The sequence below is a fragment of the Gorilla gorilla genome, chromosome 3 (genome assembly GCF_029281585.2).
Source record: "Gorilla gorilla gorilla isolate KB3781 chromosome 3, NHGRI_mGorGor1-v2.1_pri, whole genome shotgun sequence".
Taxonomy (NCBI): Eukaryota; Metazoa; Chordata; class Mammalia; order Primates; family Hominidae; genus Gorilla; species Gorilla gorilla.
Window position 1 is genome coordinate 48,163,510 of NC_073227.2, and position 18,550 is coordinate 48,182,059.

The 18,550-nt window shown below is 40.5% G+C and overlaps 1 protein-coding gene across 5 annotated transcripts in view; it reads left to right on the plus strand.

The window, feature by feature from the left end:
* N4BP2 (NEDD4 binding protein 2) overlaps window positions 1-17,797 on the plus strand; it is a 103,619-nt gene extending 85,822 nt beyond the window's left edge. For all 5 annotated transcript variants that reach the window (XM_063705232.1, XM_063705233.1, XM_055384814.2 and 2 more), the window contains 5 exons: window positions 697-885; window positions 2,651-2,819; window positions 11,777-11,900; window positions 13,192-13,267; window positions 16,864-17,797. In XM_063705232.1, the coding sequence (XP_063561302.1) occupies window positions 697-885; window positions 2,651-2,819; window positions 11,777-11,900; window positions 13,192-13,237 (528 nt within the window). In that variant the 3' untranslated portion in view covers window positions 13,238-13,267; window positions 16,864-17,797. The remainder of the gene's footprint in view (window positions 1-696; window positions 886-2,650; window positions 2,820-11,776; window positions 11,901-13,191; window positions 13,268-16,863) is intronic.
* Window positions 17,798-18,550: the final 753 nt, after the last annotated feature.

The window sequence follows — 18,550 nt, forward strand, 5'->3', positions numbered from 1 at the left end:
ACAAGATGATTATGAGACCTTATGGGCCAAATTGGCAATGAAGTTACTTCTCCCTCCTGATAATATGCAAGGCACTGTGAGTCATTATGGTAATAGGGGGTGATAAGAAGGTGTGCTTGCTCAGAGTGGGAGATGATTGGAAATATAATCAGAAAGAGAGTTTTTGTGAGTTATGTAAACCTTGGCCAAAATGTAAACTTTAAGTTATTCTGGAAATTATTTTTGCACTTATTCTCTTAAATTATCATCTGTAGTTTCAAAACTCAGACCACCAATGAACAGTTTTTTCAACTGCTCTGGTTCATTTGGATCATGGCCCTCCTCTCTCTGGCGGTGGTGGCAACGGCTGGAGTTGGGCTGGGGGTGACCGGGTGGTGGTTTTACCTCCATTTTGAGACTGAACTCGCCTCTTCCAACTTGGAGTTCAGTATCCCTAATTGTATTTTGATAATTTTAGAGAACTCTTCAACATCTCCCAAGAGTGGTTTAAGGAAGGGTAACCTTAGCAGCATAAAAAAGTTAATGATAGTCGATAAATGCCTGACTTACAAGGTAGACGCTGGGGAGAATCTATTTCCTGAGGAGAGAGATGAAAATATACGACAGCCCAGTTTTCATGTGCGTTTTGTGAAGGTGTAAGGCATGAGTTTTTTTTTAACTTTCTGTGTGTGTTACTTATTGTTTAATATCTTATAGCCAAAGAAATTAAAAGAGACTGAAGAAACACCAAGCGAACTGTCTTTCCAGGACTTTGAGTACCCAGACTATGATGACTACAGAGCAGAGGCTTTCCTTCACCAACAGAAGAGGATGGAGTGCTACAGCAAGGCCAAAGAAGCTTATCGGATAGGGAAAAAAAATGTCGCCACCTTTTATGCCCAGCAGGTAAAGTGGAAAACTGATTATGTATTTTTTGTCAGTTATAATAACTAAATACTCTTGAAGCAGATAAGACACCCATATTGTGACTAGATTAAGTTATTCTGGGGAATGTAGTAGTTATATAAGTGACATAAATAAGGTATCCTAAGAAATGTATGGTTCTGAGAATTTCATCTCCTGCTGTTTTGAGCATTTGAAATGCTCAGTTTCTGTGGTTGCTTTTGCATTTACTGCGTATGTGAATTACAGTTTATTCTGACAGTCCATATTTCTGGCAGCAAAATATTAATATTGGCCATCTGAGAGTGAGATTAAAGGGGTTTTGTGCCTTCTATCATGTTTGAATTTTTGGTAATATATCACTTTCATAGTACAAAAATAACATTAATTTTTTTAGGGAAGTAAAATTTCTACCTGGGCTCATTTAACATGATATTATAAGGAACTTGCTTTTTTTTTTTTTTTTTAAGATAAGGTCTTGCTCTGTTGCCCAGGCTGGAGTATAGTGGTGCAATCTCTGCTAACTGCAGCCTTGACCTCCCAGGCTCAGGTGAGCCTCCCACATCAGCCTCCCAAATAGCTGGGACTACGGGCATGCACCACCAGGCCCAGCTCATTTTTGTATGGGGTCTTACCATGTTGTCCAGGCTGGTCGTGAACTCCTGAGCTCAAGCAATCCTCCCATCTCAGCCTCCCAAAGTGCTGGGATTACAAGTGCAAGGTACTACTTCCGGCCAGGAATCTGCTTAACTTTTTATGTTTGTGTTTCCATATGGGTTACTTCTTTGTGATTGAGCAGAGAAGAGTATCAAACTGCTATAGGCCTGTGAGCCCTAACAGTAGTCCTTGGGGGATAGCTTCTGGGGTAGGTAACTACAAAATGTTGAAGGTGAACGCCAAGATGAGACCCAGCATTATCAAAGGATACACAAATAATAAACCAGTGATTCCTTCTTGAGATGGTGTATTAGAGTTCTCTAGAGAGACAGACCAGTAGGATATATGAAAGATAATTTATTAGGGGGAATTGGCTTTCACAGTCACAGAGGTGGAGAAGTCCCATAATAGGCCAGCCGTAAGCTAGAGAACCAAAGAATTCGATAGCATAGCTTAAAGCCAGGAGTGTAGCGCAGTCGAAGTTCAAAGCCTCAGAACCAGGGATACTGACTGCAGCCCCCAGTCCAGGGTCAAAGGCTCAAGAGCCACCAAGAGGCAGCTGGTGCAGGTTCCACAGTCTAAAAGCTGAAGAATGTGGAGTCTGAATTCCAAAGGCAGGAGGAGAACATCTGCCTGTTTGTCTTAGCCAGCCTCCAGCTGCCCACATGGTTGGTGCCTGCCCGCATGGAGGGGAGGTCTTCTTTCTGTCCACTGACATGCAGGGCAGTCTTCTCTGGAAACACCCTCACAGAGACACCCAGAAACAATGCTTCACCAGCCATCTAGGTATCCCTCAGTCCAGTCAAATTGATACCTAAAATTAACTGTCATATGTGAGGATCGTGTTTAGTTAAGTTTCCCACTTTTATGACTTTTTGTTCAGAAAATGTTAGAAAGAATGACTCAGTAGTTTAAGGACTACATTATTAATTCACTGAAATTTACCTAAATTTTGGTGCATTCTTATATATTAAACTAATTGCATTATTTAAGATTTTAGGTTTATTATTCCCTTTTTCCCCCTTCCTTTTATTTGGGGGCACTATTAACTTCCTCATCACCCAATTAGCAAACAGCAAAACTGTCCCTTGGTGATATGTTTATGATTTAGGGTACTCTTCATGAGCAGAAGATGAAAGAAGCCAATCACCTTGCTGCCATAGAGATCTTTGAGAAAGTCAATGCTTCGCTGCTGCCACAGAATGTTTTAGACCTCCATGGGCTGCATGTGGATGAAGCTCTAGAACATTTGATGAGAGTTTTAGAGAAGAAGACTGAAGGTAGGACTGTGGTAATCACAAGTTTTCAATAGAATATATGTCTTTGCTTATATTGGTATAGCTTGCAAATTCAGGAGAGTCTGAATATGCAGGCTGAGAATATCTGTGTAACATTTGTAAATGTTTGTGTTACTCATTCTTCAAGAGAACCTTCTTGGGAAAGGATCCTCATTGGTATGATGATTAACATTTTCTTCATTTGTATTCCTGTGCTGTATTTATTAACGGGAGGGCATGGTGTAATCTGCGAATCCTCTCTGTGACTTATAAATGAGACCTTTCAGGAATATTACGTATCTTTGTCCAATAGACATTTATTAAACTTAATTGATATTTCTTGGATTTCAATTTTTCAGTAGATGTTTGATAAAATACAGAAGTAAATAATAAGGTGGTAGGATTCTCCCACTCCAGTCGTTTTTTTTTTTGTTTTGTTTCTTTTTTTGAGACATAATCTCACTCTGTTGCCCAGGCTGGAGTGCAGTGGTGCCATCTCGGTTCACTGCAACCTCTGTCTCCTGGGTTCAAGCCATTCTCGTGCCTCAGCCTCCCGAGTAGCTGGGATTACAGGCGGGTGTCACCAAGCCTAGCTAGTTTTTGTATTTTTAGTGGAGACAGGGTTTTACCATGTTGGCCAGGCTGGTCTTGAACTCCTGGCCTCAAGCAATCCACCTGCCTTGGCTTCCCAAAGTGAGCTACTGCGCCTAGCCTGACCCCAGTTGTTTTTATTTTTTTCTCTCTTTTTTTTTTCTTTTTTTTTTTTTTTTTATTGATCATTCTTGGGTGTTTCTCGCAGAGGGGGATTTGGTAGGGTTACAGGACAATAGTGGAGGGAAGGTCAGCAGATAAGCAAGTGAACAAAGTTCTCTGGTTTTCCTAGGCAGAGGACCCTGCGGCCTTCCGCAGTGTTTGTGTCCCTGGGTACTTGAGATTAGGGAGTGGTGATGGCTCTTAACGAGCATGCTGCCTTCAAGCATCTGTTTAACAAAGCACATCTTGCACCGCCCTTAATCCATTCAACCCTGAGTGGATACAGCACATGTTTCAGAGAGCACAGGGTTGGGGGTAGGGTCACAGATCAACAGGATCCCAAGGCAGAAGAATTTTTTCTTAGTACAGAACAAAATGAAAAGTCTCCCATGTCTACCTCTTTCTACACAGACACGGCAACCATCCGATTTCTCAATCTTTTCCCCACCTTTCCCCCCTTTCCATTCCACAAAACCGCCATTGTCATCATGACCCGTTCTCAATGAGCTGTTGGGTACAACTCCAAGCCGGGGTGGTGGTCGGGCAGAGGGGCTCCTCACTTCCCAGTAGGGGCGGCCGGGCAGAGGTGCCCCTCACCTCCCGGACGGGGCGGCTGGCCGGGCAGGGGGCTGACCCCCCCCACCTCCCTCCTGGTCGGGGCGGCTGGCCGGGCAGAGGGGCTCCTCACTTCCCAGTAGGGGCGGCCGGGCAGAGGCGCCCCTCACCTCCCAGATGGGGCGGCTGGCCAGGCGGGGGGCCGAACCTCCACCTCCCTCCCGGACAGGGCGGCAGGCTGGGCGGTGGGCTGACCCCCCCACCTCCCTCCCGGACAGGGCGGCTGGCCAGGCGGTGGGCTGACCCCCCACCTCCCTCCCGGACAGGGCGGCAGGCTGGGCGGTGGGCTGACCCCCCCACCTCCCTCCCGGATGGGGCGGCTGGCTGGGCTGAGGGGCTCCTCACTTCCCAGTAGGGGCGGCCGGGCAGAGGCGCCCCTCACCTCCCGGACGGGGCGGCTGGCCGGGCGGGGGGCTGACCCCCCCACCTCCCTCCCGGACGGGGCGGCTGGCCGGGCTGAGGGGCTCCTCACTTCCCAGTAGGGGCGGCCGGGCAGAGGCGCCCCTCACCTCCTGGACGGGGCGGCTGGCCGGGCGGGGGGCTGACCCCCCCACCTCCCTCCCGGACGGGGCGGCTGGCCGGGCGGGGGGTTGACCCCCCCACCTCCCTTCCGGACGGGGTGGCTGGCCGGGCGGGGGGCTGACCCCCCCACCTCCCTCCCGGACAGAGCGGCTGGCCGGGCAGAGGGGCTCCTCACTTCCCAGTAGGGGCGGCCGGGCAGAGGCGCCCCTCACCTCTCGGACCGGGTGGCCGGCCAGGCGGGGGGCCGAACCCCCACCTCCCTCCCGGACAGGGCGGCAGGCTGGGCGGTGGGCTAACCCCCCCACCTCCCTCCCGGACGGGGCGGCTGGCCGGGCGGGGGACTGACCCCCCCCACCTCCCTCCTGGACGGGTTGGCTGGCCGGGCGGGGGGCTGACCCCCCCACCTCCCTCCCGGACGGAGCGGCTGGCCGGGCAGAGGGGCTCCTCACTTCCCAGTAGGGGTGGCCGGGCAGAGGCGCCCCTCACCTCCCGGACAGGGTGGCTGGCCGGGCGGGGGGCTGATCCCTCCACCTCCCTCCCGGACGGGGTGGCTGGCCGGGTGGGGGGCTGACCCCCCCCACCTCCCTCCCGGACGAGGTGGCTGCTGGGCGGAGACGCTCCTCACTTCCCAGACGGGGTGGCTGCCGGGCGGAGGGGCTCCTCACTTCTCAGACGGGGCGGTTGCCAGGCAGAGGGTCTCCTCACTTCTCAGACAGGGCGGCCGGGCAGAGACACTCCTCACATCCCGGACTGGGCGGCAGGGCAGAGGTGCTCCCCACATCTCAGACGATGGGCGGCCGGGCAGAGAGGCTCCTCACTTCCCAGATGTGATGGCGGCCGGGAAGAGGCGCTCCTTGTTTCCTAGATGGGATGGCAGCCGGGCAGAGACGCTCCTCACTTTCCAGACTGGGCAGCCAGGCAGAGGGGCTCCTCACATCCCGGACGATGGGCGGCCAGGCGGAGACGCTCCTCACTTCCCAGACGGGGCGGCAGCCGGGCAGAGGCTGCAATCTCGGCACTTTGGGAGGCCAAGGCAGGCGGCTGGGAGGTGGTTGTAGCGGGCCGAGATCACGCCACTGCACTCCAGCCTGGGCACCATTGAGCACTGAGTTAACGAGACTCTGTCTGCAATCCCGGCACCTCGGGAGGCCGAGGCTGGCAGATCACTCGCGGTTAGGAGCTGGAGACCAGCCCGGCCAACACAGCGAAACCCCGTCTCCACCAAAAAAATACGAAAACCAGTCAGGCGGGGCGGCGCGCGCCTGCAATCGCAGGCACTCGGCAGGCTGAGGCAGGAGAATCAGGCAGGGAGGTTGCAGTGAGCTGAGATGGCAGCAGTACCGTCCAGCTTCGGCTCGGCATCAGAGGGAGACTGTGGAAAGAGGGGAGAGGGGAGAGGGGAGAGGGGAGAGGGAGCCCCAGTTGTTTTTAAATTGAATTTTGGAAATCTTGTAGAAAATCTAGAAAACAGTAAAGATTAGAAAAGAGAAACTTTAAGAGCCGTTTAAATTATTATTTAATCCAGAGAGAAGAAAACTCTTCAAGTATATAGAAGTGTTATGAAAGAATATTCTTTCTATAGAGGATGAATTAATAGTGTTTTACTCAATAAATATTTGGTTATCTTCTGTATTCTAGGCATCAAGGATAAGGTAGTGAAAAAGACACACAATCCTTGTCTTTATTGGAGTTTATTGTCTAGTGGGGTATATCATCTAGTAGGGTAGATAACAGTGAAAAAATAGTTACATAAGTAATTAGCATTGTGATAAGAAAATACAGGTTGTGGCCGGGTGCGGTGGCTCATGCCTGTAATCCCAGCACTTCGGAGGCCGAGGTGGGCGGATCACCTGAGGTCTGGAGTTCGAGACCAGCCTGGCCAACATGGTGAAACCCCGTCTCTACTAAAAATACAAAAATTAACCAGGCATGGTGGCATGCACCTGTAATCCCAGCCACTTGGGAGGCTGAGGCAGGGAGAATTACTTGAACCCTGGAGGCGGAGGTTGCAGTGAGCCAAGATCACGCCACTGCCCTCCAGCCTGGGTGACAGAGCGAGACTCTTTCTCAAAAATAAATAAATAAATAAATAAATAAAATAAAATAAGAAAATACAAGTTGTATTTAGGATAAATTCTAAAATCCCTACATAATATCTCTTGCTTACCTCTCCAGTCTCATCCTGTGTTTTTTTCTCCTTTTCTGTATATTTAACTACACTGTCAGTCTTGACCCCCATACTAGTTAGGCCCCCTGTTAATAACTGCTCACAGTACTCCTACCTCTCACAGTGTTTGTAAAAAGCTTATTGTATAATTGGTTATTAAATACCTGTCTTTTTGGCCAAGAATTGAGCCAGTGATGATCACGTTTTTTCTTCAACACTCAAAAAAGTTTTTGAATAAATGACTAAATAATGGTAGTTATTACTCTTATTTTTTTTGACAAATAAGATTGTTTATATTGAAAGTATGCAATGTGATGATTTGATAAATGTACACATTGTAAAGTGATTACCACAATGAAGTACTTTAGCACATACATCACCTATTGTTACCATTTTGTGTGTGTGGGATGAGAACATCTATGACTTACTCTCATAGCAAATTTCAAGTATATGATATAGTGCTATTAAATATTATTACCATGCTACACATTAGCTCAGCAGAATGTATTCTTTTTAAGCTTGTACCCTTTGACCAGCATTTCATTTCCTCCTCTCTATTCTGGCCCCTGGCAACTACCATTCTATTATGTTTCTATGTGTTTGGCTTTTTTAGGTTCCACATATAAGTGAGATCATACAGGATTTGTTTTTCTGTGTCTGGCTTATTTCACTTAGTATAGTGCCCTCCAGCCACATCTGTATTGTTGCAAATGGCAGGATTTTCCCCTTTTAAAAATTTTTTAATTAAATTTTTATTTTTATTTAAAAGAAATAGGAGGTCTCAGTGTGTTGCTTAGACTGGTCTCGAACTTCTGGGCTCAAGTGATCCTCCCATCTTGGCCTTCCAAAGTGCTGAGATTGCAGATGTGAGCCACCATGCCTGGCCTGAGCCACTGTGCCTGGTCCCCTTTTTATTGTTGAATAATATTCCATTGTGTCTATATCACTTTTTTTTATCAATTTATCCATCGATGGACAATTAGGTTGTTTTACCCAGCCTGGATGACAGAGTGAGACTCTCTAAGAAAAAAAAAAATTGAAAAATTGAAAAACAGAAAAATGAAATGGAAAGTAGTCAGTATTGTTAAGGATGTGGATAAATTGGAGCCCTCATATATTGCTAGTGTAGCCACTGTGGAAAATTTCACTAGTTCTTTGAAAGGTTAAACATATACATATGACCCAGTAATTCTGCCCCTAACTATGTACCCAAGAGAAATAAAAACACAATATGTCTTTACAGAAACTTGCATATGAATGTCTGCAACAGCCAAAAGGTGGTGGTAACCTAAAAGTTCATTAACTGATGAATAGAGAAACAAAATGTGGTAAATCTATACAATGAAATTTAATTTAGCCATGTAGAGAAATGAAGTACTGATACATGCTACAGCATGGATGGACCTTGTAAACATTATTCTTTGTGAAAGATGAAGGCAGATAAAAAGCCATATGTTGTATGATTTCATTTTTACCGAATGTTCTGAGTATGTAGATCTAGAGAGACAAAAATTTGATTAGTGGTTGCTGGGACTGGAATGGCAAGAATAAGAGCAGTGACTGCTATGAGGCACAGAATTTCTTTGTGAAATGATGGAATGTTCTGGAATTAGTGGTGGTGGTTGCACAACATGATGAATATGCTAAAAACCGCTTAATTGCATATTTTAAAATGGTTAGTTTTATGTTAATTTTATCTCAATTAAAAAAATTGTAAGAAGAAAAAAAGAGGCCAGGCGCAGTGGCTCATGCCTGTAATCCCAGCACTTTGGGAGGCCGAGGCTGGCGGATCACGAGGTCAGGAGATCGAGACCATCCTGGCTAACACAGTGAAACCCCGTCTCTACTAAAAATACAAAAAAAATTAGCTGGGCATGGTGGCGGGCACCTGTAGTCCCAGCTACTTGGGAGGCTGAGGCAGGAGAATGGTGTGAACCAGGGAGGCGAAGCTTGCAATGAGCCGAGATCGAGCCACTGCACTCCAGCCTGGGTGACAGAGCGAGACTCCATCTCAAAAAGAAAAAAAAAAAAGAGAAAGAAAAGAAAAAAGAGCTAAGTAATTTGCCCAAGGTAATACTTGGTCAAGATCCAAGATGCAGATCTTTTCTGGAAGCCAAGGCCCATCTCTAGTGCATGCTGCCACCTGTGGTAGTCTGTAGTTACTGTCAGTCACCACCAGGTGGCAGTATTGTTGAATAGAAATGAATCCAGTGGAAGATTTGTGGCTCTGACCTGCATTGCCTTTTGTCATAAGATTAAGGAGTGTTAAAATCGGAGATGAATTTTTTTAAAAAAGAGAGACATCTGGACCTTATGTCCCTTCTGGTTGAAATACACAGTGCTACGTACGAATCATTTTTGCCCCCAAATCAAACTAGGAGCAGATCAAACCTTTAGAACTGACTACTATTTTATAGGGATTTACAGGGGACAGAGGAACATGTTAAACAACACCATGGGGATACAGTCAGCAAAATTCAGATTGTGAAAATCTAGGATAGGCTGGGTGTGATGGCTCATGCCTGTAATTCCAGCACTTTGGAAGGCCGAGGCAGTCAGATCACTTGAGGTCAGGAGTTTGAGACCAGCCTGGCCAACATGGTGAAACCACGTCTCCACTAATAATATACAAAAATATTAGCTGGGCATGATGTCTCAGGCCTGTAATCCCAGCCACTCTGGAAACTGAGGCAGAAGAATCGCTTGAACCCAGGAGTCAGAGGCTGCAGTGAACCGAGATCATCCCACTGCACTTCATCCTGGGCAACAGAGTGAGACTCTGTCTCGGGGGGGGGGGGGGAAAAAAAAGAGGAAGTCTAGGATAAATGATCCAATTTTTTTCAATAAATTGTAAAGAAAAACACCAGGGGAGGGGAAATCTTGTTACTTAAGAAATATATCAATCAAATAGAATGTATAGACTTATTTCAATCTTGATGCCAACAAATTACTGTAAAAACATATTTTTGAAATAATTGGGGGAAATTTTTGGAAACTAATGATATTAAGGGACTTTTATTAATTTTATAAGATATGATGGTGCCATTGTAGTTATGCTTTTTAAAGGAGTCTTTATCTTTTATGAGGTATGTACTGAAATATTTGCAGTTGAAGTATCTGGAGCGTGCTGAAAAATGAGTTAAACAGTCCTTTCAAAGGTGTTAAACAACAAGAACAGCCTGTATTTGGGAAACGAAACATATACATTACTTCATGCAACAAACATCCTTTGAACTCTTACTTGAGGCATGTGAATCAACTAGAGAATATTTTCAGAGCAATAAGTGAACTATTAGCAGGTGATAATCGTATAAATGACTGACCTAAGTGATAAGGGGAGCCATAGTGAAGAGTGTGAGTTATGATTAGAGATTTAGTTGGGCTTTTTTTGTAGGTAAACTTTTTCTTTTTGAGATGGGAGTCTGGCTCTGTTGCCCGGGCTGGCAGTTGGTTGTGACCTTGGTTCACTGCAACCTCCACCTCCCAGGTGCAACCCATCCTGCTACCTCAGCTTCCCAAGTAGCTGGGACTACAGGTGCGCCTCGCCATGCCCTGCTTATTTTTGTATTTTCAGTAGAGATGGGGTTTTGCCGTATTGCCCAGGCTGGTCTTGAACTCCTGAGTTCAAGTGGTCCACCTTCCTTAGCCTCCCAAAGTGCTGAGATTACAGGCGTGAGCCACTGTCCCTGGCCAAAGTCAACTTTTATGCGTAATATAACATGTGTAAAGAACAGTGCCCCAAATTATAGGTATATAGTGCAAAAACTTTGTAAAAAGTTCGTAAAAAGGTTTTACACTATATACCTAGAATTTTGTGCACTGTGAATACCTTTGTGAAGCTAGCACTCAATTGAATTTTGAGCAACATATTGCTTGAAGTAATGGATGTGGATTAGAGATGGAGATCATAAACAGACAAGGAATTAGAAATGCAAGTGCAACATATTCTTTTAAAATTCCAGGCTGAATATCATCTTGGAGATATGATACTTGAAAAACCATTTGTTTGTATTCTATTAGGAGTATTAGGACAATTTAATAAGCAGACCGTGGAATGTTTATATTTTGTGTGTTTTAAATTTATTAATTCATCTCATTAATAGTTTTTTTTTTGTTGTTGTTATTCTGCTACAGCTTTTATTAGTTTTCAGGATTTATATCCTTGATTTTCACAAGGTCATTTCCAAAATAGAACTTCAGTATTTTAGGAGGCTCAGACTCCTTTGATGTTTTAAGAACTATCTATCAGGAAAAGTTTGTTAACAATTGATTATCTTTAATAGTAAGACTGCAATCCAGCTGTGATTAGTGGATTTGCTAATAGCTATTACTGGAAGATAATCTATAAACTAGTTGCTATCATTATCCCTTTTTCCTGATGAGAAAATAGGCACAAAAGAAGCTAAGTAACTTGTCCATGGTCACACAGTCATTTAGTGGCAGAGCTATGATTCAGAACAAAGCTCGATGGCTTTAGAATATTTAATTAACAGGGTTGTTGTGAAGATTCTTAGTTCATAAATATAACCCACTTAAAGCAGTACTTGATTCCTTTTGTATAGTAATTGTTAGGTATCATTAATGTTATTATTGCCATTATCATTGTTTCAGGGAGAAGTTCTGGTAGTGCACAGAAATCTCTTCCCCCATAAAGGAAGAAGTCCCACCAAATCTTTTGATGGATAGATTACAATGAGGCTATGTGTTTTAAAACATACATCTTAAAACATTAATTTGGGGGCTTTTTGAGATAGCAAATCTGTCTTACTATTACTGTTTTGAGATGGCAAACCCCAAAATCCTCATGAAAACAATTTCACGTGCTTGAGTAGCTAAGGTTTACGTTTTCTATTGAGAATGTAAGATAAATGAATTTTAACTCCCCTGATTTCTGTTGTAACAGAATTTAAGCAGAACGGTGGGAAGCCCTATTTGTCTGTGATTACGGGAAGAGGAAACCACAGCCAGGGAGGAGTTGCTCGCATCAAACCAGCTGTCATTAAGTACCTCATAAGCCATAGCTTCAGGTGAGTGTAGATTTCTGTTATTGATAATGGCAACTGCCCATATGGATCTATATCAGATATTTCTGTGAGTATAGATTTCTGTTATTGATAATAGCAATAGCCCTAATATAGCTAGGTAAATAAACACTAATAGCGTACTCAGAACAATCTGTTAAAATAGTTAACTAAATTTAATCATCTGATTTCAGCCACAGATTCATGCTTAAATTATGATATAACTTTCCCTGCTGGATTTATGTTGTCTGGTAAACCAGAAATAAGGAAAAATGTGTTTGTTGCCAGTAATCATCTGATAAAACTTTCTATCATAAATTTAAAGTTCTAAAAGAAAGTAAATATATTTGTTTCTTTGATAATATGCAAAATAATTAGGTAATATGTATCATACTTTAAGATTTGCTATTATTCTTTTGAAAGGAAATCAGTATTTGTGGATTTTGGATGGAATTGGGTGGCTTCTATTGAAATATAGTTATAATTTAGGTATGTTTAAACTTTAGCAGAAATGTTCAGTTAATATGAATTTATTTGTGTTTTCATAAGTTAAATGCCATTAATGACCTGTGTTGACAAACACGAATGTTCTTTTTCATTAAGTGATAATTATTTAATAACAGAAAATGACAAGAAAGTCAAAGATGAAATATCTGTTGATGGATAGATTTCCTGCAGATGTGTATCATTAACTCCTACCCACCAATTTCAGTGTAGCATATTTATTTTATGCCATGTAATAAGATGTTATTTGGCTACATTATCGAAAATGATAGCATAAGTTATGAGCATAAAACAGGTGACATCAGGGTTATTTTTATAAAAGGAGTAGTTAGACCAGAACATTATGTTGAGATTAATTATCTATTTTAGAGACTAGTCTTCCTTTAAATTCTCTACGGATAGAGTTGAAAGAATTGCATGGCCAGATTAATCAGACTTACCTGATATATCAGAGATTTCTTCTTGGTGCTTTCATGATGCACCAAGGACTTTATTCTTTCTACAACATACTCTTTTTCATAAAGGTAAAATTCAGGCCTCACAGGTTTTGACAAATCTTAAATTATACTAACTAAGTCAAGAGCAACCCCCAGCTTTAAGATTGTATTTGTTTTCACCGTAGATAAAAGGAACATAAACCTAGATGTTGATCTTGGATATTGACTTAATAAGGGGCAATACTTTGGTAGCAAATATTATATTAAGCATAGGTACTTGCAGTTGATTACAAGGTATATTCCTTAGCTAATTTGAAATTTTCATCTTTAAAATAACTCTTTTCTCATTTCTGCAGGTTCTCTGAAATTAAACCAGGGTGCTTGAAAGTCATGCTAAAGTAAAATAAACATCCTTGAATTAGAAGTATGAAGGTTTGTAGGTTAAAATTATTTTATTTGCAGTAATTCAGTCAATTCTACCCTAAAGATGTGTTTTATTATAAATAATATTCAATTATGAAAGAAAAAAATTATGATGTTTTTCAAAATGCAAGTGAGGTTTGATTTTTTTTTTTACTGAATCAAATGCAAATGTTACCTGTTAAACATATTACAGAGAAATTTTATTGATTACAAAATATGTAAGAAAATTATCAGCTACAGTTTTAAAGTTTAAAATGCTCTGATTGTTTCTCAGAAAAGGTTACCTTTGTATTAATTGTTGTGTGACATTTAGTAATGTCCTAAAAGTCTTTTGTGAGAGGAATTTAAAGTGCTTTGAGACCTGATTCATGCCCCCCAAAGGGTGGTATTAAAAGAGGAAAAAGGACATAGTAGTGGGTAGTAAAGAAAAAAAGGAGATCTAATAAAAACACTTGAATATTTTTTTACTTTCAAAACTAAACACATAAAATGCTTTTATTTTGCCATATCCTACAGGAAGGAAGACATGCTTTTGTCCTTTCTTCTGCTTTGTATATGACCTTGATCTGTTACCTTTTGTTCTGTTCTTCTGTGTGCATTTTATGGAAAGAAAGTTGGGTCTGAGATTATATTGTAATTTTACACTTTCTATAGACAGAAAGGTTTTCAGAGAAAAAGAAATGGTTAAATATCTTCCAGATGTTGCTGCCTTATCGAAATGCTTCTAGAACTGTCTGTATAAGTCGTATTTCAGACAGTACTAAATACTTATATTTTTGAGGCATGTAATTTTAAAACTGCAGTAGGTTAAAATTCTATTAAACAAATATAGAAAATATTTTGGTTATAATTGGCCTGGTGTGGTGGCCCACGCCTGTAATCCCAGCACTTTGGGAGGCCGAGGTAGGTGGATCGCCTGAGGTCAGAAGTTTGAGACCAGCCTGGCCAACATGGTGAATCCCTGTCTCTATTAAAAATACAAAAATTAGCTGGGTGTGGTGGCGTGTGCCTGTAATCCCAGCTATTTGGGAGGCTGAGGCAGGAGAACTGCTTAAACCTGGGAGTGGAGGTTGCAGCGACCCGAGATCGAGATCACACCACTGCACTCAGCCTGGGTGACAGAGCAAGACTCCGTCTCCAAAAAAAAAAAAAAGAAAAAAAAGAGAAAATATTTTGGTTATAATCATAAGAAGAATCCTTACAATTTAAAATATTTTCACTTTTATTTTGAAAAAGAGCCAACTTTCTCAAAGGAAGCTTTCATTAACTTCTGTTGTTTGGTTAGCTAATAAATTCTGTTAGTATGCAAGTTAAACCTGTGTAAAGGAGGTTATAACGTGGTAACGTATAATTTTCCAATATGAGACAATGGCTTAAATTTGCCTTTGGAGATGGAGAATATTTTCAACATACATAATTTTAACAAATAGTTTTGTTGCTTTTTGTTAAGCTTAAAAAAAAATTTGGATCGGAAATTATAGGATTGAGCTGGTACCAAAAGAATCCTAAAGTACAGAATGGTTTTCCAAAAGAGCAGACATTTCAATGAAAATAAAACCCCGAAACATTTTTTTTATATATCATGATTGCATGCTTTTAAAATAAGGAGGCTTATCATTGAATTTTAGTTCCATAAAAATGAAAATACATGTTTATTTTTTAGAAATGGTTAGTGACTGGTATTGAAGTATTATTCACACTTATGTTTGTAATAGTTTATTTAAAGAATGCCAACAGTTTAGCACACTTTTGTAATCTCTAGAACAGTTCTATACATTAAAAATAAACATTAAAAATAAAGCAGTTCCTTTAAACAACTTACTATAAAACTATAATTGTTAATGAAATAAGATATTCCTATGTATACATTAGTGTGATTTAAGGGTATGAAAAACAGTGCTAAAATGTGGAGTTATTGGAATGTGTGCAGCTGCATACTCACTTTCTGTGTTTTTATATTTCCTTACCTAGTTTTAAAAATCATCACTTTTCAGCACTTCAGCTAGACTTATTTCAATATTATAATTATGATTAATGAAGGAGCAGTAAGAAGTAGAGGTGTGGTATTCTGTGGGCAGAAGTCAAACGAAAAAAGCTATATTGTTTACTTGTTTACTATATCAATGTTAATATTATGCCTTATTTTGATAAATCAAATAGTATATCTTAATCATTGTTGATAAATATACAGGCAAAGTTTGAGCATCATATGTATTTTTATGAAGCTGCTTAATTCCAAATTGCCTCCCACCCCACTATCTAGCATAGTTTAAGCAACACATAATTTTGAAAGAAAAGTTTATAATCCCTCCTTTCTTTTTTTTGCCCATTTCTAAATCCTGTATGCCCGCGGTAAAGATAGTTTGGGGATTTTAAAAGTTTTCTCTGTTACCCATTTCTAAATCCTGTATGTCAAAGATAGTTTGGAGATTATAAAAATTTTCATGTATTGGTGTAGGTTGAGTATCCCTAATGAGAAAATTCAAAATCTGAAATGCTTCAAAATCTGAAATTTTTTGAGCACAGACATGATGCTCAAAGGAAATACTCATGGAGCATTTTACATTTGTAGGTTAGCGATGCTCAACAAGTAAATACAATGCACATGTTCTAAAATATCCCCCCAAACCCCAGCAATCCAAAACACTTCTGGTCCTAAGCATTTTAAGTAGGGGATACTCACTCAACCTGTATATTTGTGCTAATACATGACTCATTAGAATGATTCTTTGTAAACTTAATATTTTAAAAGTACAGCACTTCTGTAGTATGGAAGGTTTCAGTAATAATTATATTCATTCAGTAGTCTCTTACCATTATTTCCCAGATGGAAAAAGAGGACTAATGTGGAAACCCCAGAGGGTATCCAGTTGGACCAGGGAGATATTAGACACCTAACAGTATTTTCAGTCTGTCCATCTCTTTATTCCAATGTGAGAAATGGAAGTTGTTTTTTTTTTACGTTTATTGGCTCTTCATATTTCTCTACATTATTTTTAATGTGCAGTTTCTTTAATTTGTTAGTATTTCCATACTATTTGCAACTTTATGGCCTTTAAATATAGGACATATTATATAGCAGAAATTTTGACTTTTAAATCCTCTTGAGTAGTATATTTTGAGAAGAAAAGCTATACTGCTCTTCTGGATGGTTTCCATCCTTTATTTAGGTCTTTTCTTTTTGAATTCAAGTGTTTTGTATGCTTAGAAAGTAGACATGTATAATATTGAGATCGGTTATTTCTGAGCTGGAAATTGGAAACTTTGGAAACTCAGGAAATTGCTCTGACAATGTTTTAACTGCTCTCAATTTAAGAAAATGACTAAATGTATAAAAAAGACAAAAATAACGTGTGCTGTTTTTTCCAAGTGCTTTTTCTAAGTGCTTTTCCATTGTGCAATGAGGTGAAGTTTGGTAATTTTTCTGTATAGTAGTTAAATATTGCTCAATTTTTATTTACATGTAAAGAAAACAGATTTAAATGTTTATGTGGCCAAAAGGTGTCATTTAAAAGGTAAAATAAGTTTATGTAGAATGTATGTTCATGGTGCTTATTTTTAAAATGTAATTCAAGTTTACAGTATTACTTAATGCTTCTTTACAGAATTTAATAGAGAAACAAGACTAGAACACATCTACATCCTGAAGAGCCGTTTATAACTTCATATTATATGATGACAAAGTTCATTATTTTCCTTAAAGTTGAGCAATTGACTTTTATGGTCCAATGATGAACTTATTATTAATAAATGATTGAATTAACTGTGAGGCTTCTCATTAAAATACAATATTGCAGCTATCAGTTGGAGAATATATTGTAAAATTTTCAGACAGTATATCAGAAAAATGTTTTTATTTGTACTGTATAGAAAATGTAATTTTGCTGTTAACTCTGTACTTTTTAAATTGAAAATGTTTTATAAATTTGCTTTTAAATTTTCTTATGAAGCCATTTGCAAATTACATACTTAATTTAATAAAATACTTTAGCCACAGTCCAGTGTGAGGAAATCCTTCATTTGATGTATTAGGGTTAGTGGTTTAAATATTTTAAAATATTTTTATGTCTAACTTTGTAATTTCAGGGGGAAAGTGTCATAAAAATTTTATTTCTGTACCACAACTTTTCTTCTAGTTTGCGTTTTCTGTAGCAAATAAGAGTCTACTTTTGAACCAGATAAATGGATTAGCTATGGTTTCTCTCCTCACACCCTGTATCTTTTGACTGATATCAAAATTAAGAATTGTATCTCTTAGAGGCCAGACGCGGTGGCTTATGCTTGTAATCCCAGCACTTTAGGAGGCTGAGACGGGCAGGTTGCTTGAGGTCAGGAGTTTGAGACCAGCCTGGCCAACATGGTGAAACTCTGTCTCTACAAAAAATTAGCCAGGCATGGTGGCATACACCTGTAATCCCAGGCATGAGAACTGCTTGAGCCTGGGAGGTGGAGGTTGCGATGAGGCGAGATTGTGCCACTGAGCTCCAGCCTGGGCAACAGAGCGAGACCATCTCAAAAAAAAAAAAAAAAAAAAAAGAATCTCTTAGAGACTCAAGTAATGCTTTAAATAATATTAATGACCTTTGAACTTTATATTCGAGTCCAAAGCAGAATTCACTCATTTTGCAAGGACTTAAAAACATTTATCTAACAAATATTTAGAGCACTTGTTACTGGGGTTACAGGGTAAATGCGATAGAGCTTTTATCCAGAATTATAATTATTCTTATCAACTCCTATGTATGTAGTGACTTATACTATGGGATACTCTCGTATATGTTATATTTTAAATCTCAAGAGAATTTTATTACATAGGTAGTGCTATCCCAATTTAATGAATAAAGCCACATAGACTTAGAGAAGTTAACTGGTTTGCTGTTTAATGTCAGAGGTATAACTTGAACCACATTCTCTGACTCCTAATATGGAGCAGCTGCATTTGTCCTAAGAGAGAATAGTTACTTATAAAGAGATAATAGTCTACTGTTCTCTCCAGAGAGTTGTGGCTCCACAGTATATGTCTTTGAAAACCTACCGTTTATGATTCTGCCTTCTTCCTTTATACGAAAGCAGGTACTTTGGAAAAACCCAAAATACTAATGGCAAAAGGTAAAAGTTTATTTCTTTCTTCCTATAAAATCCCAGGGATAAAAATTCCAGGACTGCTGGGAATCTTCTTTTACTTGGCGCTTTTGGGAATCTAGGAAAGTTCATCATTCTGCCATACCCAAGATAATGGCCCTCATTTTCCTAGGCCAGGGTGGGTGGCTACATCTCTAACTGTCACATCTG